A 23730-nucleotide genomic window follows, 5' to 3' on the forward strand; every position below is an offset into this window, starting at 1 on the left:
GGCCGTTCACCGTAATAATTCGCAAAGCAAACACCAATGCATAAAACAATTAACACAATATTAGAGTAAAAGTTCTACTTTTTTCGGCAGGTCTTTGACTTTGTGCGTCACTTGTTTACACTAAATGATATAACCTTATTTCTACTTAAATTCATCTGATAAATTTGGCGAAAGCCTTTCTCTTATTTACCTCAGCCAGAATGAATGAATATATTTATGGCGAATCGACCTGGGGAAAAGTGTAAACTACAAGAATTTTATTGTGATGATCTCATGGACTTAACTAGAAATAAATTCAGATCACAGATGTTAAGTTCTTCGTCTGACGCACTGTTGAAGTCTCCAAAAAACTCATCGAAGATTATTAAAATTTACGATGGTCACACACTTAAAATCCTCTTATTGTTATTCAAAACGAAAGGGTTGTAAATCATTGCTGCAGATTTACAATAAGAGATTATTTTGGTGAGCTACCGGAATTTTAACGAAAGGATTAAGTTTACAATTTTTGGCTAAAGGGATAATGAGCAAATAACCCCATGAAATCAAGTCAATATTTGTAAATAATTTGACAAATGGGGATTATCAATTTTATGGTGTTCATCAACTTCTTCCCCATTTATTGGCTTAAGCCCCCTAATTTATGACCACCAGCTTCACAGGTACACACAATATTCAAATTAACTTTCATATCACACAAAAATCTTTGGTTTTTGTTCAATTGATTCAATGGGACAAACAAAAATATTTCTCATTACGTGCTGGATGAAACACATTGCAGCCACATTTTCGCAACCCCCAAAATCTAGAAAGTTACTCGGGCATTCATACTCTGACAGTAAAATTCAAATGAACCACCACTGACATAATTAAAGGCCATATTTCAAAACCCCCGGCGTAACACCATTAAGTTTTCCTGGTAGCGGACAAGATGCCATCAGGGTTGGTTTACCACCTCGGCTAAGAAAACCGCATTACTGTTTGGATTTATTGCCCGAATTATTCACGGGGGGTAGAAAGTTGGTCAAACATTTACTGCTTCCTGATAAATTGATATGGCGTGGCGAATTACGTGTTTTGGTAGTCGGGGATGTCGGAGAACCGTTAGGTGGTACAGTTAGCGTACGGGGGTTGGAAGGGTTGATTTATGATGCATGGCTTTTACTTCAACCTGAAGATACTGTTACTGATAATTTTATTTGATTACCGTTATGTTCTCTTACTTTTTTTATATTTAGATGTTAAAGATTCAAACTATATTTATAAATTTAGGGGGTGCAATTAAATTATTAACATAAAAGTGGTTCAAGGTTGGCCTCTAAGTTACTTTATATTGAAGGTATAAATTGCTAAAATTAAATACGATTATTATTATTTATGACTTGACAATTAAGTTGTAAATATATAACGAACTAAATCAATAAGAGATTAAGTTAGTTTATTTATTAGTGTCAATATTAATTTTGATTTCGACTAGATTTACACTCATTTGCAATTCAAAAGGATTAGTTGTATTAATGTAAGCCAATAAGTTAATCTTGCTTATTTAATATTCTTATTTCTAATTAGTTTAATAATTAAATAATTAAATTTCAAATTAAAAAAAAGTCGTATTCGTATAAAACTAATGTGATTTTATTTGAAATATAAATATGTATTATTCAAGTTGATTAATTTGAAAATAAGAAGAATCTAAAGAATCTAAATAATCTGAAAAACCAGAAGAGAATTTGAAGAGAATCTAAAAAACTAGAGAATCTGAAGAGAATCTGGAGATAATCTGAAAATAATCTGAAGAGAATCTGTGGAGAATATGAAGAGAATCTAAGGAGAATCTAAAGAAGCAAAAGAATCCAAAGAGTTCAACGAATCTAAAGAATCTGAAGATATTCTAAAGGGAATCTGAAAGGAATTTGAAGAGAATCTGAAGAAAATCTCAAGAGAATCTGTGGAGAATCTCAAAAGAATATGAAGAGAATCTAAAGAAAACGAAGAGTCTAAAAAATCTGTAGAAAGTCTGAAGAGAATCTGATAAAAATCTGAAGAAAATCTGAACAGAATATGAAGAGAATATGAAGAAAATCTGAGGAGAATCTAAAGAAACTAAAGAATTCAAAGAGTTTAATGAATCTAAAGAATCTCAAGAAAGAATCTGAAAAGAATCTGGAAAGAATCTGAAAAAATCTGGAGAGAATCTGTGAGAATCTAAAAAGAACATGAAGAGTATTTGAGGAGAATCTAAATAATGTGAAAAGTCTAAAGAATCTTTAGAACATCTGAAAAAAATCTTAAAAGAATTTGAAGAGAATCTGAAGAGAATTTAAAGAAAACCTGAAGGGAATCTGAACAGAATATGAAGAGAATCTGAGGAGAATCTAAAAATGTTAAAGAATATGTTGAAAATCCGAAGAAAATCTGAAAAAATCTGAAAAATTTGAAGAACCTAAAGAGTATTAGGGGGAATCCTACTTAAGTTAAGGAATGTTAAGGATTTCTCAGTTAAAAAAGAATGATTTTGGCTTCGGGCATTTAATCAGTAAAAAGTGTGAGACATAATTTTGGCGAATTGTCATGAATATTCCATCCGCATAAAGAAAGGCCGTGCGACATCAACAAACAACGAACTTCCTCGATGCTCCCGTACTCATCGTACCTCATCGACCATTAACAACGCAGCCGCAAAGAACAACCCGACTGTGTGTTGAGGCCGCTCGGTTTTTCGGAGGTCGTGGACCCCGAGTGGTTCCCGTTAGTCCGGCCGGGTTCCGCCCGTCACCACCGCGGCGCCACGGTACCACCGAGACCATCACGGTCAAGTTTACGGCTACGGCATGGTTAGTTTCTAAAAGACATCGAAGAACCGAACACCGCAGCCAAAAAGCACGGCGGTTCATGTGCCGGCGAATCACAGCCATCGCGAGTGTGCTCACTGGAGGATTGGACTGTGTCGGTGCACGAGGATTCGATTATCCACCTAAGGATTTAAAGGATTACAGTGAACTAAGTACAGTGACAGTGACAATATTTGGATTATTAGTTCAGTGATCAGCAGCCAAAATTTTTTGGATACCTTGGATTTTGTATATACCCCCAAAGGATTGCGAAGAAGGTACTACATCATCTTGGTAGGTCAGAGGTTCAAGGAAGAAACCTCTAGGTGTAACAGAACGTGTGTTTTCTTCCTTGAATCTTCTTGTACTTAACATAGTTCACAACGTAGTACGGTACCACGATATCATATTGGCTTAAGGAAGTACTAACATCTTCTTCCTTACATCTTTTTAGCTTTGTACCTCGTTAAAACAACAAATACAACACAATCCGACGGTATAATGTTCTATTATTGTTCTCAGTACCGGTCGGTAATTAGTCTCCGGCAAAGTTAATAACGAGACGCACATCAAGGCAAATCGATGCTAGATAATGGCAAATAATAGCGCTAGATTTATTATACGTGCGTATTATCTAACAAAGGAGAAATATTTTGGAGTCTATGATATCATCAGGTGTTACTAACCTTACCAGAAGACGTTAACACTGGCTTTTTCGACTCGAATCATCTGAGAATGACTCAGTGAAACTTGTTGGATTACTTCGAAATACAACTTCAAACAAACAAAAATTGGTGTGCTTTGGTACTTGGCAATATTAAAATAAATATTTACCTTTAATTACAACCAAAGGAAGAGCAGATGATGATCTTCTACAATGGTACCTTGATACCAATTTCAAATTTAACTTGTTTGTTATTTTTTAAACTAATGTAATCAGTTGGCATTGATCAAACTTTAGGAGGAGCTAAATCTGAAGATTAAGGAAGAAGATTTTTGTGTTTAGAAGAAGAATTTCTTTTTCAGATTTCTAGAACAATGGGAATCATTTTCAATAATCGATACTTAAAATCTCTTGTAAAACAATTATTAATTCCTTTAGTTGCTAGTAACAACAAATTTGAAAGACCAATCAATCAACTGATTACCTTCTTCCTTATTCTTATATGACCTTCCTTTACCATACTCTTGGCATCTCAATATTAAACATATTCAACGCTTCAACAACGCCAAGTTCAAACTTTAAGCATTCCGTTGTTTTTCATCTCATTCCTCTCTTCGCTTTTTTGGCCAGGAAGTCCATAAAATACCAGTTTCGATGACGCAACTCAGCCCTTTTTTTCAGCCACGTCCATCATGCAAACCCATAAAAATGCAATTTGCGAAACAAACCGAATTGGCCAATAAAACAAGCTCGCCACACGAACTTGACACTTACGTCCGGTCTTCTTAAAGTTCAACCGACGGTTTCGGCGGTTCATTGAACTCGGTTTTTGCAATTGTGATTTTGTTTATCTTAGTGGTGCAACCGAAACTGTTGTTTGGTATGTTTGTTTGGTGTTGATTCGGTTTTGGTGGAGGAGGGTTATTGTTTTTGTGTAGAAAGCACCAAGAGAGGATTATTGCAAGTCTAGGTTTTTCTATGGCCGACACTTCTTCAAGTTTAGTAGGATTCTGGGGCAGTCAACGACCTCTGCAATTCACTTGTTTACCAGCTCTTTATTTTTCGCCTCTTCGGTCTTCTAGAAACCGACAACATGTAACCAGGATTCGATTTTGATATAAATATTTTATTGGCGTTTTATCGTGGGGCGACGTCGTAATCCTGTAAACTGCAAGTCTAACTACAACTCGTGGAACATGAATAAACAGTTTTACACCGGACGATCGATAGAGATCCAATCCAATTACTGGGGACTGTTAATTGTAATTGTTACGCAATATCACACGTCGCGATTGATGCATATTGTTGTCTCGTTTGTCCCCTTTCGTCCGGAACTTCAGCCAGGTTGGGCAGTCAAACATCAAAATGCACTCGGTGTCCTAGAAAAAAGGCATTGTTTAAACGTGTAGTGTATCGAATGCATATAACGGTGCATATTATCAAACGGTATGTCCTGTTAAGCGTCCATTAAAAACCATAGAGGTAGAAGCGCGATTCGAAAGGACGGCGTTTTACAACGAGGGTTGTAATAATTCAAAAATTCATTTTATACCAATAATGAAATATAATTTTATTTCACCGCAAAATATTAATAAATAAATTACGGAAATACTCTCTAATTGTTTAAAATTTATTTATTAATAAATTAATTTTGCATTTCATCATGTAATAATTAAATAAATTTTTGAAGATTTTTCCAATTAATTTTACATAATTAATAAATATATATAAAATAAACGTTGAATCAAGGTTTTTTCTCTTTTTTTATGAGATCTATCACTCATTAATAGAGGCATAATTAGGAGAAGCTTCAAATTTTTGAGTACTTGACCTTGTTGCTCCATTTATTAGACAGGTCTAAGAGTTTTAGTTTAGAAATTCTTTTCTAGTGTCTTTTGGCACAATTTCTTCTTGGAAAATTCTTGAGTTCAGTTAGAATATTTAACGCAGCTGCAGCTTCCATGTGCTGTGACATCAGCGTGTAACCCAAAACGATTACAATTTAATTTTAGTAGAATAGTCATTGATTTGAGGTTCGTCCATGACATTGACTTTGACAGGATAATTTTGCTTAGATTATCTATGTTAGTTCAAACTCTTGTATACCTTAAGATTTTTTCTTGCTTTGATTTGTATCACGTGTTTCTACCAAATATGTAAAAAAAGGTAAGAGAACAATGATAGACTAGTCATAAAAGCAAATAGATATACAGGGTGTCCCAGAATCTGAGCAACCTGTCAGATTTTCATAGAATGTGTCAATCAAAATAACAAGAAACCTGTTGAAATCTAATTTTCTTTAATGACTTCTAAATTACTTGACATTATATCAATTTTAACTCGATGGATGATTTAGTTTACACACGTTTGATTTACTTAGTTTGTCGAGGACATTCTAACTTTAACAAAGAAGTATTAATATTTTTAATTAATTAATAGTTTTATTAAGTAAACTACTCGATCAATTAGTTATTATTTTTATTAGAAACTCCTCTAAAAACGTTAATGAAAATATATTAATTTTTACGGTCCGTCCTTGGTGGATGACACCGTCCCGGTGTGGGCAGGTGATATAATTCCTTAAGGGTCCCGCGACCAGACCTTCATCAATTCCAAGATTACAATGCACCGTTAGGCAACCTCAATTTTTAAAGCTTCGATTGTGGTAACCCTTTTAATTCGTCCGAATGAATAAAAACGCCGAGACTTGGTGGCAGGTGAATAATCTTCTGGATAAATCACTCGATCACCTTTTTATTGCCCTTGTCCTTTTGTCCGGTGTGACTCTTCAGATTTTTTCAAGGTTCCGGACAAAAGTCGGGCATCTGTAGTTTTTTGTTTACACTTGAGTGGTGCCACATAAGCAAACCTGTTCAGAGCCGAAAAATAAATAATTACCTGACCAACGCACACACCAACAAACAAATCGAAAAATTTGAGCTGGCTCACCGTTAATTTGTCCGTCCAAACAGCTGTCCACAAAGATGGATCTGGTCGGCGTGCAAAAAAAAAGGGAAGCCTAATCCGCAGAGCAAAGAAAGCAGATTCCCAGAAGTGGTCGCACGCTAAATCTCGGACAATGGGCGAATTTGGCCGGTGGTCACTTCGCCGCAAATGCATAATTGTCCATTTGTCCGGGCTACGGACCGTTATATTTGGACGTGAGACAATCGATCTTAATCCTTTTGTGGCTGTGGGATTGAAAAATACGGCAGAGGCACTGACAAAAGGATCAATGGTTAATCGATATTGAAATGCCGGATTGTTTGTTGATAATAGTGCCGCAAGGGTTTCACGAAATGGCCAACTTGAGGAAGCTTCCAGTCAATTGACGAATTGTTTTGTTCTTTAGTTTAAAAGTTGGCCAACTTCCCACACACTTTTTTGTTTTATGCAGCTTTGTGTTTATTTAAATCTCTTCTAGAAAGAGGTAGACAAGACAAGTTAGGCAACAATTATTCATCTCCAAATCCAGAATGACAAGTGTGTCCTTGAAGATGTTATGACAATTCCGCAGCGCCATCCACCCCGCACCCGACGAACTAATCCAGCTGAAAAGAAAAATATGAAAGGGGGTATTCCCCCATCGGTAAATCACGGCGACAGTCCGCATTTTCACAAATCCACCATTTGAAAATGATCGGTGGCGGCGGCGGAGCAATGCCGACTTGCCTGCACGGGGAACCAGACAAGTGAGACGCGCTGCCGTTGCGGTGGTGGGGGCCGGCAGCGTAGTATGCCGGTCGTTGAACTTCTGGTCCCAATGTTGACATCCCGGTTAAATCTGTGCCTCTTCGTCTGACACGCCAACGCGGCCATAAGTTCGTCCTTGTGCCGCACCGGCTTGGTCCTTAGAATTGTTTCGGTGTCTTGACCACACCGAACTGAAAAACTAATGGATCGACAAGGTTATTACACTGGTGCGGATCGAGGAAGTGAATCGGTTTGACTAATGTACGGATTAGGGATATGTAAATGGAACATGAGCAGGACTTGTCCTGCACAAAGGATGTGGAGTTCATTCAAACCATCTTGCTGAGATCGGGGGGGAGTGTTTTCCACGTGAAACTCCGGCCATCAATGAAAAATATTACGTATATGAATCAGAGAAAGGAAAATCGCAGACTACTATGTTCACTAATTGATCGTACGTGCATAATGAGGAATTAACATCTTTTACGTGCTCAGACCTCTAATCCAGTACTAACACTTCCATCACAACTCTTTAATATATTAAATCATCACTGTTCCTTACATCCAGGACGCAGTACTTTTTCATGCCCGGTACTCACAACTATGGGTACTCCCCTGGTAAACATTCGGATCACGTATTGGCCATAACCGTTGGCGTTTGACGATGGTTGGCGATCGGGCTGCGTCGACATTGGCGCAGAATGGTCTTAAACCGGGTCACGTCGTTGGTACGACCAGTGGGAAGTGCAAGAGACGATCGCACCAACTAAACTACGTGTCGATTATCGCTGGCCTTTTGGCCTAAAAACCGATTTGACCTACACTGCACCACACAGTCGGCGGTACCGCGGAAAAGTCCGTTGACTCACCGGAAAGGACTCGAATTGTTTACGTCACTGGACTTCAAAAATATTTTACCTGATTTAAGGGTAAACCTAGTTAAGTAGTACTGGCAACTAACTTCTTATAGAATCCATCTTCAATTCTTTATTAACTGGAATGATGATTATTTCCATTAGCTAGAAGTGAATGAAGACTTTTGCAAGCATACACTTATGATTAATATGCTTCATTTCGTATTCCAACACATGGCTACCCACAAGTTTACAGTTTGGTCTTCAATGGGATTTAATTAGGCTTCAAAAAAGTGGTTTTAAGAGCATTAAACCCATTTATTTACATCTTAAATACAGAAACTAATTAACTAATTAATTCTGTAAGTCCCTGCGCATTCGCCATTTTTTTAAAAGACGAACCATAAAGTAATTATTACATATTTATATCAGGGAGTGAAACTGGCGCATCCACCATTAATAAAACTATCAGCTAAAAATCCAAAACAACGAAAATAGGAAAAGGAAGATTTTTTGGCGGGCCGCGATTTGTTGGTAAACAAAACCGGCGTTCCGGACGTCGAGGGTTGATTGAACTCGCAACTCGGTTCTCCCGAAACGAATGCGGAAGGTCCGGGTATGACCTCACATGACCTGGGCCAACACTTTCCATGGTAACCGTCACGCAAGTCGCGGGAAATTCGATCGATTCGCGGCCACGGCACTAAAATGGGACCCGTCCTTACTCCAGACGAAACCCGTCTTCCATCCCGGTCTTGATCACCACCGGAGGCCTTCGTTTATTTAAACAACAACACAACGTAAATCGTCCTCACAAAAGACAAGACAAGAAAATTGGGCTGTATTCAGCAAATATATATTAATATTAAAGTCTGGAAGACGTCAGTTCGAAGGGGCAAACCTCTCAGGCAACGTGGCCACCCAAACAAAACGTCGGGGGTGCCCAAACTAAAAGCACAAAGGGGTGATTAATTGCGGGGCAAAAAGGTGGTATTGTTATAAACATTTCATCCAGTCATATTTGTTTCGGGATATCGGAGGAGTTTCCGGGATTTTCCGGGCGCAACGCTTTTGCAGGGTGCATTCACCCCGTATTGATTTTCCTGCAATTTCACTTTTATTTTGTTTTGATGGAACTCCGGGCAAAAGTTCTCTTGCAGTCGGATGCACGTATACCGGATTCCTCGCAAAACTTCCACCTTCGTAAGGATCAATTAAGAGTTTCCTTTTCTGATAATGTGATGGAATTCGTCACTGTTGGATTAGATAGATTCGATGTTGTTTGTGCCAAGGTGAGATTGGGGGAAATTGCGCATTTATAGACTAGCTAAAAATATTTTATTCGTTCGAAATTACTTGTTAGGTTCGAAGCTTATCATAGGTTAGTTCGGTTGTCTAAGGTCATTGTTAATTGCGTTGTGGTACTAACAAAATATTGTGAAAATTTATTCGGAGTTGACCTTTTGGTTATCACTAATGAGCTACAACAAAAACTGTATCTAGAAAATTGGACGAGCTGATGTTTGCTAATTGTATATTATCTATACATATATAATTACTTTGTTTTACTACAAATATTCCTTTTTAATTATATTTTTATATTGCTACGGATGTATTGATGAAATGCCATGTTCTGGCTACGTAAAATTTCCATAAATACACCAATTATTGATAATAAGGGAGCCAATTACTGTGTCTACGATGGAATAGTAATTACTAATCAAACAGTTTGTTTTTAATCAAATACGTAGCAAGTCATCCTTAATGATAGTACCTTCGATTGGAAGTAATGATTATCTAAATTCAAGTCTTTGGAAGGGAAGAAAGGTTTTTAAGTGCTAATGGAACTGCAGTTGGCAAATGAGCCAATCCAACTAATTGATTATAGGTACTAATGGTACCATGTTTCTAAAACAACAGTAAAGTGGAATCAAAAGCTAAAATGGGGGATGTAGAAGAGCCAATCATGGGGCCATCATATTCAGCTTCGTTAACAATTAATTAATCAAAGAGTTGATGAGCGTGAAGAGCCATAAATACTCAGATCTGAAGCATGCAAAAACTGCGAGGAGTTTTAATTAAAGACCAATTATGAGTGGGGCTGAAAGAAAAAGGGGCAGTCTTGTAGTGGAACTCAACAGGTAGAGAGAGGAACGCTTAGGACGAGTGGCTGGCGGCCCTTCCGACCCCCCGACCGCAACAATTATCGATAACGAAGTGGACAGGACAACTCGTGCGGCCAATCTATAAATAAATTGCGCGTTTCACAACAAAAATTGCAGTCGGTTATCAGTGCTCTCCGGCACTACCGCCAACATTATCAAAATCGGTCGGCTAACCGGTCCGGCGCAAGCCACTGCGAATGAAGTAGATGCACCGGCCCGTCGAGCGTCACACGCCAGATACTGTTGTGCTAGGTCGGCGTTCTGACGCTCCGCCAGCGACGCCGGGACGCAGACTGTGTGCATTTCCGACGCGCCGTGGTGAACACGCCAACGGGAGACGGCGACTGCCGCCAAAATCGCCGTTGCAGGTGCGTAACGCATCACACGCATTCACCAACCCTCCTACTACACACGTTGTCCATTCACGCACCTGAAACACGTGCAGACTGTTTATCATTGCGACGCGCGACATCGCCGAAGACACTCCAACTCGACCTTCGTTCGTTCGACTTCGAATCTTCGCCTTTGGATGGCCGGTGAAACTGGAAGCTGAAGCTCGAAGGCGGATTTTGGTGGTTTGTTGCGTGTTTTGGGGGAAGAAATAGGAACGCGACACAGGGAGTCTCGAACACTTGTTGGTTGTGGCTGTAAATGCATTAATTCACTCGTTGACACTCATGCGGTTGTATTGAAGGCTTGTTTTTGACTTGTATGATGTACCTGAGCTTTAATTTGAAAAGAGCTTTCACTTTGGCGCTTGTAGGTTTGCTTGGGGTATGTGCGCATTAACGTTTATTGACTGCAAGTTGTGGTTATGTTTTCTTTGTCCCAGTTCCAATGCGTCTTCGAAGATAAAATAAAGTCATGCCTTGTGTTGTCATAGAATTTACTTCTAAGGAAAGGTTTCCTGGTGGAAGCAGCACCAAAATTGTGGTGCTTGTTGCTGGGTCTTTGACGCAGCTTCGCTTGGACCCCCTTGGAGGTTGCCAACTAGGTAAATTGCCATGGAATCACACGTCACATGTCTTAAAAAGCCCATATTGTATCATATTTTTGCTGAAGGAGTTGATTTGTGGTTATGTATCTTGGCCTAATTACCCCCAACGTGTGTATTGACTGATTTTACAGTGGCTAAAGAGTGTGTCCTCGATAAAAACGTGATCTTGAGGTCCATCTAATGAGTGAGTGATAATGAAATTTTTATTGATTGCTCTATTTATAGTATATGCAGTTTCACTATCAATTTGGCAGTGTCATGCTCGTACTTACTTGATTTTCGAAGCTGGCCAACATCAGTTGGTTTAATAATAGTTTCACTTTATCCTCCTTGTGTTGGATGAGTGGAACAATGTGAGTGCTTAACAGTTTTCGGCGTTCAATACAATCAAAAGTGAAAATTCAAAATGGCCGCAGTGCGATTTCCGTTGGCGAAGTGAGAATTTTCTACGCCCTTCGTAGCGTCTATTTTAAAGCGTCTTTATTATAAACCAAGGTAACATGAATGTTGCTATTTCGCATTTGCAAAAATAGAACCACCAGCGGTGCGAGTGCATCCGAAAAATCCATCCCATTGCAGCGCACTTAAACTTTGACCTTTGAAATTTTCCATCGCAAATAATTATATCCAAACACATGTAAACAATCAGCATTTTCATAATCATCGCAGTAGTTAGTGAATTATGTGTTAAACGTTACGTCTTTGCCCCCCCACTCAGACGCCTTGACCATTTTTTCGAAATGAAAAGTGAATTTCAAGATCAAGGCAAGGTTAAAACAATCCATGCATATTATTAATAGATTATTGTTTATCGCAGTTTGTGCATCGGTGCATCGTTATGAACATTGTCTTAGGTTATGTTGCGGATGCCTTAAAAAAAAAACTAAATTTTTCGCCATGCCCCAAATTATCACCCATTACATAATCCACCTAAACAAACCGCATTTAAACATTAACAATCACAGTTATTGCAATAACATTGAAATCAGATGCGGTGGCCTTTGGTGTAACCGAATGTTGGCAAGGTTCCGTTGAAAAAAGACAGTGTTAGGAAATGCGCCGCGATAGAAAAAGAAAATGCAATTCGGTGACGTCCGTTTCATAACCTTGCACTAATATTAGTGTAGAATTAAATAAAGTTTTTGCAGTAGGGGAACTATTTGGGTATTTTCGGCCTCGACGCACCGGCAACATGTCGCTGAACAGAGGTTCCATCGCGGAAAATCACCAAAACGATCTTTTATCCATATACGCAATGATATCTTGTGTGATATGTGAGTTTCGGCCAAAGTTGTTGTGAATTAATTAATCCAAGGTCCAATCGATGTTGCTTATTTGCTGCACACATTGATTGATTAGTTGCGGCCGATTTTGTTTATATTATAAACGGTGTTTTGTTGCAGGACTTAAATGCCTTGAAGAAACGCTGCAATCCTCAAAGAAGGAGAAAATGAGAGAGGTAAATATTAACCGTTTTTTATTTTTAACAAAACGTGCATCCTTCCTCATTTTCTGTTAATCCACTGATTACAAGAAAAATAAATAAGTGTGTAACAGGAAATTAACGTTATTGCTGCTAAATCGATGAAAATGCTTGAATTCAATTTAGTGGGTTTATTTATTAAGTGTCTGACTAAGTAACACGATCTTATTCAGTTAGTTTTCAATGGAAGCTGAGGAAAATATTGTTTGCACACATATTTTAGTTTTAAAACAAGTATTAAAATCTAAGAAATTGAGAAAGAGAAATTCCAAACTAAAGTTTTACAATAGACTTAAAAGCTTTTAACTTTTAATTATGCAAAATATTTGTTTCTATTTCTCTGTCGTAAATAATATGATATAATCTCATTTTATCTTGTTCAAAAGTTATAAAATAGAGAGTTGCATCTAATTACATATTATTTTTCCTTGTTAAATAATATTTCAATATTCAAATTAATAAATTTATATTATTTAGAAAAACATAATTATTATACCTTTAGTCGGTTTTTAGAGATAACCTGAACAATTAGCTTATGTGGTATTAACCATGTTAGAAATGAATTGCCTTATAATCTATTAGTCGGTGATTTTAACTTGCAACTTATAATTTATGACTGATGATTCAACTGATGATAAAAATCGACTAATTGATTAAAAATTGAAGACAGCTTTATGAAAACTAACTTAAATAATCGTATTGAACAGTGGCTAATTGTCTGAAAATTGAAATCAGTCTTATAAAAAGTAATTTAAACGTATTGAATAGAATTGGGTTATAAAAACTGTCTAATTGACTTGAAATTGAAATCAGTCTTATGAAAAGAAACTTTAGAGACAGTAAACAGTATTGAGTATTCAGTTGATTTTAGTCGGTTATGAAAACTGACCCATTACTGAAAATTGAACTTAGGCTTATGATTAATTAATTGAAAATTCAAATCAGCCATATGAAAAGTACCTTAAATAAACCTTAGAAACATTGAATTTTGGCACTCATTTGATTTTAGTTGACTGATTAGTCGATTATAAAAATTGAATAATCGACTGAAAATTGAAATCAGCCTTATGAAAAGTAACTTAGATCAACCTTAGAGGCATTGAACAGTATTGAGTACACAGTCGACTTCAGTCAACTGATTAGTCGGTTATTAAAACTGACTAGTTGACTGAAAATTGAAATCAGCCTTATGAAAAGAAACTTTAGAAACATTAGACAGTATTCAGTACTCAGTTGATTTCAGTCGGTTATGAAATCTTACTCATTACTGAAAATTGAAATCAACATTAGGAAATATAATTTAGATACACCTTTAGAGGCACTGAGCAGTACTGAGCACTCAGTCGATTTTAATTGACTGATTAGTCGGTTATGACAACTGAATAATTGACTGAAAATTGAAATCAGCTTTGTGAAAAGTAACTTAGATCAACCTTAGATGCATTGAACAGCATTCAATATTTAGTCGACTTCAGTAAACTGATTAGTCGGTTATGGAAACCGACTAGTTGACTGAAAATTGAAATCAGCCTATGAAAAGAAACTTTAGAAACATTAAACAGTATTGAGTACTCAGTTGATTTCAGTCGGTTATGAAATCTTACTCATTACTGAAAATTGAAATCAACATTAGGAAATATAATTTAGATACATCTTAGAGGCACTGAGCAGTATTGAGCACTCAGTCGATTTTAATTGACTGATTAGTCGGTTATGACAACTGAATAATTGACTGAAAATTGAAATCAGCCTTGTGAAAAGTAACTTAGATCAACCTTAGAGGCATTGAACAGTATTGAGCACTTAGTCGATTTTAATTGACTGATTAGTCGGTTATGACAACTGAATAATTGACTGAAAATTGAAATCAGCTTTGTGAAACGTAACTTAGATCAACCTTAGATGCATTGAACAGCATTCAATATTTAGTCGACTTCAGTGAACTGATTAGTCGGTTATGGAAACTGACTAGTTGACTGAAAATTGAAATCAGCCTATGAAAAGAAACTTTAGAAACATTAAACAGTATTGAGTACTCAGTTGATTTCAGTCGGTTATGAAAACTGACTCATGACTGAAAATTGAAATCAGCATTATGAAAGATAATTTAGATAAACCTCAGAAGTATTGAACAGTATTGAGCCCTCAGTCGACTTCAGTTGACTAATTAGTCGGGTACGAAAGCTGACTAATTGACTGAAAAATGAAAAATACTTTAGACAAACTTTAGAGACAAAATTAACTACTCAGTTGATTTCAGTCGACTGATCAGTGGATTATTTAAAACAGTGATGATAGAAGTCACTGACTGATGTAACTGATGTATGAAAACTGACTAATTGATTAAAAATTGAAGTCAGTTTTATCAAAAGTAACTTTGATGGACATTAGAGACATTGACCAGTTTTAAGTACTCAGTTGATTTTAGTCAATCAGGATCAGTAGGTTATTTAAACTAGTCGTTAATCATGTCATTAGTTAAAATATTAAACAAATTTAAGGGAATTGTAATAATTTAAAATTGATTTTTATTATTTGTTTAATGTCAGGTACAAAAATAGAAATATGAATATAAATATGTATCATTAAGATATCTTTAAATTTTATTTTAAATCTAACTTTGACATACTAAATTCTAGTTTATAACAATTTTATGTCTAATATTATTTAAAAGGCAATGTAATTTTCAGCTGTGTAAAACAATTAATTAAAATATTGTTAATTAAAATGAACATTACATTAATAACATGGTAACACAAATAATGTAACATATAATAATATATAATAGAAACAGATAATTTATTCGCACAGACATTCTTATCAATAACTTTACTGACCTAACATTACAATTTAACTTGTGCATCCTAAATTTGCTTTCGATGGATAATAATTCAAATTTTAGTTTTTTTTTAAAGGCTGATTAGAAATTGCATATCATCTTTTTCGACTAGACTGTTTAAATTCAAAATAGATAACTTTTGACACCCATTTTTAACACTTCCGCAGCTAAAAAAAATGCATTCCCCTTATCAGTCGATAAGTGCATAACCTTGTAATTGAAAATGTTGAGACAATAAATAAAATAATTGACCTTTGCTGACCAAGTATCGATCCCTAATTATATTAAAATGCTAATGAGCTGCATTTGCCATTTAGCGACTGCAATTTTAATACCACACCGAAAACATAAATATTCCTGGGCACCGGTTCCGACCCCGCTAGGTTTAAGGTCAAAGGTCGCGCGACAAAACTTCTGACATTTCCCCGGGATGCATTCCGCTTGTGCCTGCCACAAAATCCGGAAATGCGCAACATCATCCCGCTATTATGCCAAATGAAATTCCCCCAACAAATCATCCATTAACCACCGAAAAATCCCGCCCGTCCAGCTGATCCTTCCCCAAAACTTTCAAGACTCATTTGCCTCCGACGAATCGCAGGAATTCCGCATCAACTCCGGACGTTGGTCCATTGCGCCCAAATTCCCCATCGATGGGCCAAGCGAATGCACCGGCGTGACGTCACGGATAGGTCGGTGACGTCACGGCGCGATGTCGGGAGCGTCGAGACGTCCGCGACGGCCGGGACGACGGAGGCGGATCGATACCGGCGTGTACACACTGACCCACATCGCCTTTCACTTGAACGTCGGCAAATCATCGTGAAATATGTTTCTCTGGCCGCATCTACGCGTGCCGGGCACATCAACAGTTGCTCTTCTGCACGCTGGCTCCACCTTCGACGCCACAATGACCCCCAAATAAATTATTTTATTATAATGACACGCTTTTTATGGTCCTTGATTAAATTAACATTTCTGTGATCTGCATTTCTCGTCACAATCATTTTTAACACAGATAGTACCACTTTTGATTTAGTACCAATTATATCTATCTATCAATTATTAAGTCTAACTCCAACACATCTAAATGAAGATGAAGAGGAGGAAGCTCCTACAAAACAATTATATCATCGACGTCTCAAATTTATATTGGATGTCTCTTTCAGGACATCATGGAAGATTCAACCGTATCATCAGCTCCTGAATTCGACCCAGCCACGCTGCGGGAAGAACAGTTCGAACTGCACACAACCTACATAGTTCCAGATCTTCCTGTGGAGCAGGGTACTCCAAACAGAGCTGAGGCGACCCTTCCAAGGAACTTAGTACTGAAAACGTCGCAGGCATTATCTGATGTGAGTATTCAGTCCAACTATTTTGTCGGGGGATGTGCAGTTAATTAATGCAAAGTTCAAATGGTGCAGTCCAAAGGTCAAGTGTTACGTATCATCAAACTGGGGTTGGATCAATATAATCTCTCTGTTTTTGCATTTAATGGCGTCCCACTGCAATCCTCCACGAAACATTAAATAGTTTTGAAGACCTGTAGTACTCATAATTGGTTCTTCTTTAGGCACAGGGAGTTTGGAGCACCGGTTATATCCCACGAGGGACACGCTTTGGACCCCTCGTGGGAGAAATCTACGCCAAAGATGCCGTTCCGAGTACCGCGGATCGCAAGTACTTTTGGAGGGTATGTACCAACATTTTCTTCAATTCCAGTAGACTTATGACTAACTATGAATGAGAATTGAATGCCATTAACCTGTAGTAAATCCTATCTCGTGGTTAAGGTGTATTTTCTTTGTTGGTGTAGGTACAACTAAGGGAAGGATTTTATAGAGCTTGTTTAAATGACAAGGTACTTAATAATTAGTAGAACTTAACTAAGATAAGTAGTCATAATTAATTTTCTATTTTTATAGATATACAAGGACAACGAGCTATATTACTACATAGATGGCTTCGACACTTCCAAAGCAAACTGGATGCGTTACGTCAATCCAGCCTACTCTAGCGAGTCCCAAAATTTGATTGCATGCCAATACAAAATGGACATCTACTTCTACACCATCAAACCTATTCTTCCCAACCAAGAGTTGCTTGTCTGGTACTGTCGAGAATTTGCTGAAAGGCTTAATTATCCCAGGACTGGCGAAGAGATGCTTCAAAGGATAAGTAAGTCATTTTAAATTGTACTCCAGTACTTGGTACTAAAGTTGTTTTTCCTTTCAGGACAGCAAACTCAGGTGCAACCACCTCCAGAAGTTATAACTGTGAGTACAACTGAACAACCGCCAAAGGATACCGTGTATGAACACCAACTAACTCCAACAGAAGGTAGTGTGAGGTCAGATGAAGGGTACCACAGCAACGGATACCACGATGACGCCTTCACACCTCCTGAAGATTCCAGTGACTCGGACAGTGAAAACAACTACGTACTGGACTTCAGGTAAGTCACCAAATCAAAGTAAGGTCTTGAACTGGATGTAATAGTTAATTTTTGTTACAGCAAGAAGCCCAGTTCCAAAGAGACTCCGGTGATAAAGCAGTTGTCGTCGGAAACCCAGAGAAATGAGTATAGGAAAGTCAAGATAAAAATCTCGAAGGCTTATCACACTTATAAAATAAAAAATGAGAGCGACCCGGAGACCGAGGCGTCGCCAATGGAAACTGCAGTACCTGAAGTAACAACATTAACCCCAAGGATCGTCACGCCCCCCACAACGGTTATAGTGATGGATTCACCCCCGCACGAAGTTCCTAATAACAAACCTTTCTACGAACCCGAAGTGGTCAAGACCCAAAACATCATTTCAAGATACACGCCGCCTTCATCCAGCATTTTGGAGAACATTTTGTTGAGAAGGGATACGAATAATAATGATAATAATCAGAGGCAACCCAATGCGACGCCTCCACCAAGCTCTCCAACGGAAATGGCATACTCTTACAAGAAGAGTCATCGGTATGGAACAGTTCCTTGTAGTCCAGATTCGAGTTCGAATGTTCAGCAGACACAGAATGCTCTTCCCCCGTGTCCGGTTGTTATAAAGAACAACCCTTCCAGTCCTGTCCATCAATCCTCCATGTATTCTCCCCATAATGGTGAGAACTATCACAACCAAATGCAACCGACCAACTATTATATTTATCCATCCCCCAATGGTATTGTTCATAGTACGATTACTTCGCCTAATACCACTTACTCTCCTCCTATCACGACCAACTTCAACAACAACCATCACAACAATGGTTCCAGTTTGATCGTGCCTACTTCTCACATAATGAGCGCCAATCTGCCCCACCATTTGCTCACGCCCCTGACTCCATTGCAAACCAACGGAGGCACGTCCCCCTGCTCAAAAAGTCCAGACAAGTACGACTTGAACATGGCAAGCAGTCCCACAAGTCCCAACGGCCCGAACCGCGGCTACAGGAGTCTTCCCTACCCCCTGAAGAAGAAGGACGGCAAAATGCACTACGAATGCAACGTCTGTTGCAAAACCTTCGGCCAGCTCTCTAACTTGAAGGTCCACCTCCGCACCCACAGCGGGGAGCGGCCGTTCAAGTGCAACGTGTGCACCAAGTCCTTCACCCAACTGGCCCACCTCCAGAAACACCATCTGGTGCACACCGGAGAACGACCTCACGAATGTGGAATTTGCAAGAAGCGATTCTCGTCCACTTCCAACTTGAAGACCCACCTGAGGTTGCACAGCGGGCAAAAGCCGTACGCGTGCGACTTTTGCCCCGCCAAGTTCACGCAGTTCGTGCATCTGAAGCTGCACAAGAGACTGCACACTAATGAGAGACCGTACATCTGTCAGGAATGCGGAAAGAACTACATCAGCGCGTCTGGGCTGAGGACGCACTGGAAGACGACTAGTTGCAGGCCCAACAACATTGAAGAGGAGCTGAATGGGGAGGGATCTCCCAACATCTACTACGACTACGTGGGATCTGATGTCAGTCTAGGTAAAATTGACATTTGATTAATGTAATTGAATTTGTTATTAACTTTTTGTTTTTGGTTTAGGTTCAATGGACTTGAAGGATGTTCATGAGGATTCGAAGGAGTCGTTTGAGATTCATTCACCGCAACATTCACAGCTTAGTCACCCAGTGTTACACCCGGGTTTATCGAGGCCGCTACCCGCCCCAATACTCCAAACTAACCCGCAGAGGATAAACCCTCCGCAGTCCCATCATCCTGGCAAGGAGACCAGGCCCAGCGTAATAGAATCATCGCAACCGCATATTATTGAATGTACCTAAGATGTATTCTTGCTCATTAGTGGTAGGTTTGTTAAGTTTTTAATGTTTATTTAATTTAAATAATATGCTGTGTCCTGAATGATGTGCAGGTATGTTGTTGCAGACTCTCGGTGAAATAGAGACCATCCCGTATATAATTCTTTAGTGATAGAAAATTGTAGTTGTCCTTTAAATTGATTTGATTTATGATTTCGGAACATTTAAAGATTATTCGGAAACAGAGTTTTCCAGGATGATTTCTCTTTCTGATTGACAAGTAAGATTTTGCAGCAACATATTGACGAAAAAGTTGTGATTTTAGGACAAGTGTAGTACTGAGAAATTTGTTTATTATTATTTCTAAAGATACTCATTAAAGTGTTGTAATTTAATTTATTTAGTATTTATTTATAGTTATTTATATGATATGAAAAAGTATTTTATGGAAATAACCGAATTTTGAATTTAGACTGAATATTGAAAGCAATACTACTTAACCATGACTTGCACGGGAAAAATTGTTTATTGACATAGTTGTGTTTGGTTCGAATTTGAATGTTTTAGGAAAATGAATAGTTCCATTAAATTTTTTAAGTTTGTATCATAGATTTTATAATGGATGTAAAAGATCACACATGCTGTTCGCGTAAAAATTGACACTACATATAAAGGAGCAAAAGTCCAAAAGTGGCGACTTCTGGTGCTTTATATGGAGTTATATCCATAATTTACTTCAGTTTTAATGTACCCAAATAATTATAAACCAAATAAAGATCCAATTCACTTTACTGCTACTCTTCATATAAATCAGTGTATGTAATAATTATATAAAAATACTTTATGGTGCTTGTGACTTATTTTTTTAAGTGTGTGTGAATTTTGAAGCTTAGCAGTGGAAATTTGTGTTTTTCTGCTTGCACTAAATCAGTATTAATAAGTTGGTTCAAATCGTAAATATTGTACATCGTCAATCATATTTTTTGTAAAAACATATTTTTGTATATTTAGTCTATTGTAAATATTTATGTTTATTTAGGTACCTACTTAAAATTTTGATTGTAAATTTTTGTAAATTGTGAATATTTTATTTATAAATGAGAAAAGATAACAACTTGCCGAACTGTATATAATGTTATTATTGAGATTTATATTTTTGGTTTTTGTAAACAGTAATATTGAACAGGTATATATGAATATGTTTTTCATTTATGCAGATGACACAATAGTATAATACAGTTTATTAATAATTTTAGTATGTACTGTGTACAATAACATTGTTTTTGTTATTTAGTTGTACATTTAAGTTATTTATTTCTCTTTTCGTTTACCTCCATACATACAAACAAAATTCCAGTCAAAAAAATGTCAACTTAAAGTCAAAGATAAATAGCGTAGAGCACATTATTTGTAAACTAGGTGGGTACCTCCATTACAAAGGTATGGTTTTATGATATAATTTTTGTTTCACCCATTACTTAAGTCGTACATGTTAGTGTTAGAATCGATCGCTATTTATTGTTTATTTGTTTTCGTCATGGTTTTTTATCTCCTCATTTTGAACTATTACATTCAAAGTATTTTTGGAATATCTCATGCATGTAAAAATGTTCATATTACTATTAAAATATGTAAAACTTATAATGTGTTTTATTTATAATATTTATTTCCCATAATAATAATATAATATATATAATCTACTTATCTTAGAGTAGTAATTAGAAAAACAGAAAACAGATAATAAATAACTATTAAATAAAGTTTCTTAATTTATTCATATCTTTTTTAAAGTCATAAAATATGATGACGTCTTCAATTTGAGATTTTTTATTGGATATTAAAACGTTTTCAATGTTTTTTATTAAAACTAAATTTTAAATAATAAATTAACATATATTATATTAATATATTTAATATTAATTAAATAATGGATATTTTCAAATTTGAATATATTGAATTTTGATTGGGCGACATCTATTAAAATGCGCCTTAAGTAATGATTTATTAAAATTAATTATAATGTTTATTCCAACTGTAAAGTTAACTGAATATAAGCAAATAATAAATAAAGTTTTATTAAAATACATTAAATTATATGTTCTACAATATATATTATATAAATATATTTAATAAATATTTTATATTAATTAAATAATGGTTATTCTCAAATTTGAATACATAGAAATTTAATAGGGCGACATCTATTAGAATGCGCCTTAAGTGTTTTAAAATAAACTCTCTCACTTAAAAAGGTATCTATTATTGGTAATCTCGTAGTTTGGGATATCTGTAACAGATGTCGGGACGGTAGCTTAACAGATATGGGAATTTATCATTTAATTCAAAAATTTCAATTATCATAAAACGTTAAATTATGTATAAATATTATATATACATATCATATAATGTATATTTGTATATATTATTATTATTATTGAAAATCATTCTTGATATAAAATAATTATATGACTAACTTTAAAAACTATTATTTTAAATAATAATTCAAATAAATAAAATATAATTTAATAATGATTTATTATTACATATTAAAATATATAACATATTAGAATATTTATAACACCTTAATGAACATTTTCAAATACGAATTTAATTTTTTAATATTATGATGAATAAACTAATATATAATTTTATTAATGACACCTCTACTTTACTTTAATTGTTACATTACATTACTTACATACATTCACTGATCATTTTTAAGCGTAGTGATAAAAAATTGCTATTTATAGTAATATTTTTAAATCCCCCCGTATATCATCAAAAATCTAAGCCCGTGAACAAAATTGCAAGGGCGTACGTATTGAAATCGATAACGAATCGCAAACGGAACATTAGTCATCGGTCCGAATCAATGCCATTGGTCCAAAATCCCCCTATTTTCTAAACTTATTATTGGATACTAAAAAAGAGGGTGGCGATCTCCCCTTGTTTTTTAGGACTTTTTTACCAGCCAATCGTGGATTAAAATCCAAACTGAAAACTGAAAAATAGGAGTCTACTGAAAGCCTTGTTCTTCTTCTTTGTTGTTAGAAAAAACAGTTTATATGTGACACATTTTAATAAAAATATTGCTGAGTAATTATGTCTTGTTTACTCTTATAATATTGTAGTGTTGTGGGCTTTACATGTTCCCAGAATTTAATAATAAAATGTAGATGTCAAATGTGAATGATCACTCATATTTGTGCAAGTCATTTGGTGTATTTATTTGATGGCAATATTTTGTGGGGTGTTGTCTGAATGTGACATATTTCTGTTGTTGTGGTTCTTTGAGAAAATTAATTCATCAAATTGGTTTTATCAAGGTTTTAAAGATAATGATGATCATCGATGATTTACTGGGATAATCTATAATCGACGAAATCAGTTTTATCAACAGTTCACGCGTAAAAGCTGGGGGAGAAATGCGTGGGAGGAGTTTAAAAGTGAGGGTGAACACGTGAAAGAATCTTCTAAGATATCTGTACATAAACAACAGATCAATACCAATATACTTTAGTATTAAGTAAGTTTATTTTATATACTGAAATATGTGTAAGATCAGTTTTATTTTGGTCCAGGTGAAATATCGATGCACGGTCAATATTTGCATGTAAATCCCTGATGCAGTCACCTGGTTTCGGCCCGTGGCCATCTGCTGTCATTGTGGTGTTGAAGTGACCCACCGCCGCATCCCGAGACTACAATGCGAACTTAATCTAAATTGTGTGGGGGAACTGAAATGCAATTGCTATTGGCAAATGTATCAGGGATCGATCCATTACTAAAACGGTTATTTGATACAAAAATGTCGTTTTGGATTGCAGAAATAATGGTCTCACTTTGTCTGAGTCGGATGGCTAGTAAAGAAATGAAGGAAACGTGATCATTTATCATCAACATTAAAGAAACCAATATTTAATAAATATTTTTGATGAAAAAGA

At 36.4% G+C, this 23730-nt stretch overlaps 1 protein-coding gene and 1 long non-coding RNA gene across 10 annotated transcripts in view; one reads left to right on the plus strand and one right to left on the minus strand.

The window, feature by feature from the left end:
• LOC109605693 (uncharacterized) overlaps window positions 1-11529 on the minus strand; it is a 36072-nt gene extending 24543 nt beyond the window's left edge. Inside the window, exons 1-4 of one of the 3 annotated variants that reach the window (XR_007547797.1) lie at window positions 11477-11529; window positions 6445-7387; window positions 3666-4874; window positions 3518-3605 (exon numbers count right to left, since the gene is read on the minus strand). This is a non-coding gene — a long non-coding RNA (uncharacterized LOC109605693). Of the gene's footprint in view, window positions 1-3517; window positions 3606-3665; window positions 4875-6444; window positions 7703-11476 lie in introns of those variants that run through there. The other 2 variants (XR_007547795.1, XR_007547796.1) reach the window with 2 other exon arrangements.
• Window positions 2764-21430, plus strand: LOC109605692 (PR domain zinc finger protein 1). 7 transcript variants are annotated; one of them, XM_049965955.1, is made up of 9 exons: window positions 2764-3109; window positions 12608-12663; window positions 16696-16884; window positions 17103-17222; window positions 17346-17390; window positions 17455-17707; window positions 17765-17984; window positions 18045-19510; window positions 19572-21430. In XM_049965955.1, the coding sequence occupies exons 2-9, from the start codon at window positions 12655-12657 to the stop codon at window positions 19808-19810; spliced, it is 2541 nt and encodes an 846-aa protein (XP_049821912.1). In that variant the 5' UTR covers window positions 2764-3109; window positions 12608-12654; the 3' UTR covers window positions 19811-21430. The 7 variants fall into 7 exon arrangements, with proteins under 7 accessions (XP_049821912.1, XP_049821909.1, XP_049821906.1 ...); XM_049965952.1 differs by lacking the exon at window positions 2764-3109 and adding an exon at window positions 8228-10575; XM_049965949.1 differs by lacking the exon at window positions 2764-3109 and adding an exon at window positions 10939-11201.
• Window positions 21431-23730: the final 2300 nt, after the last annotated feature.

This window comes from Aethina tumida, chromosome 4, assembly GCF_024364675.1.
Source record: "Aethina tumida isolate Nest 87 chromosome 4, icAetTumi1.1, whole genome shotgun sequence".
Lineage (NCBI taxonomy): Eukaryota > Metazoa > Arthropoda > Insecta > Coleoptera > Nitidulidae > Aethina > Aethina tumida.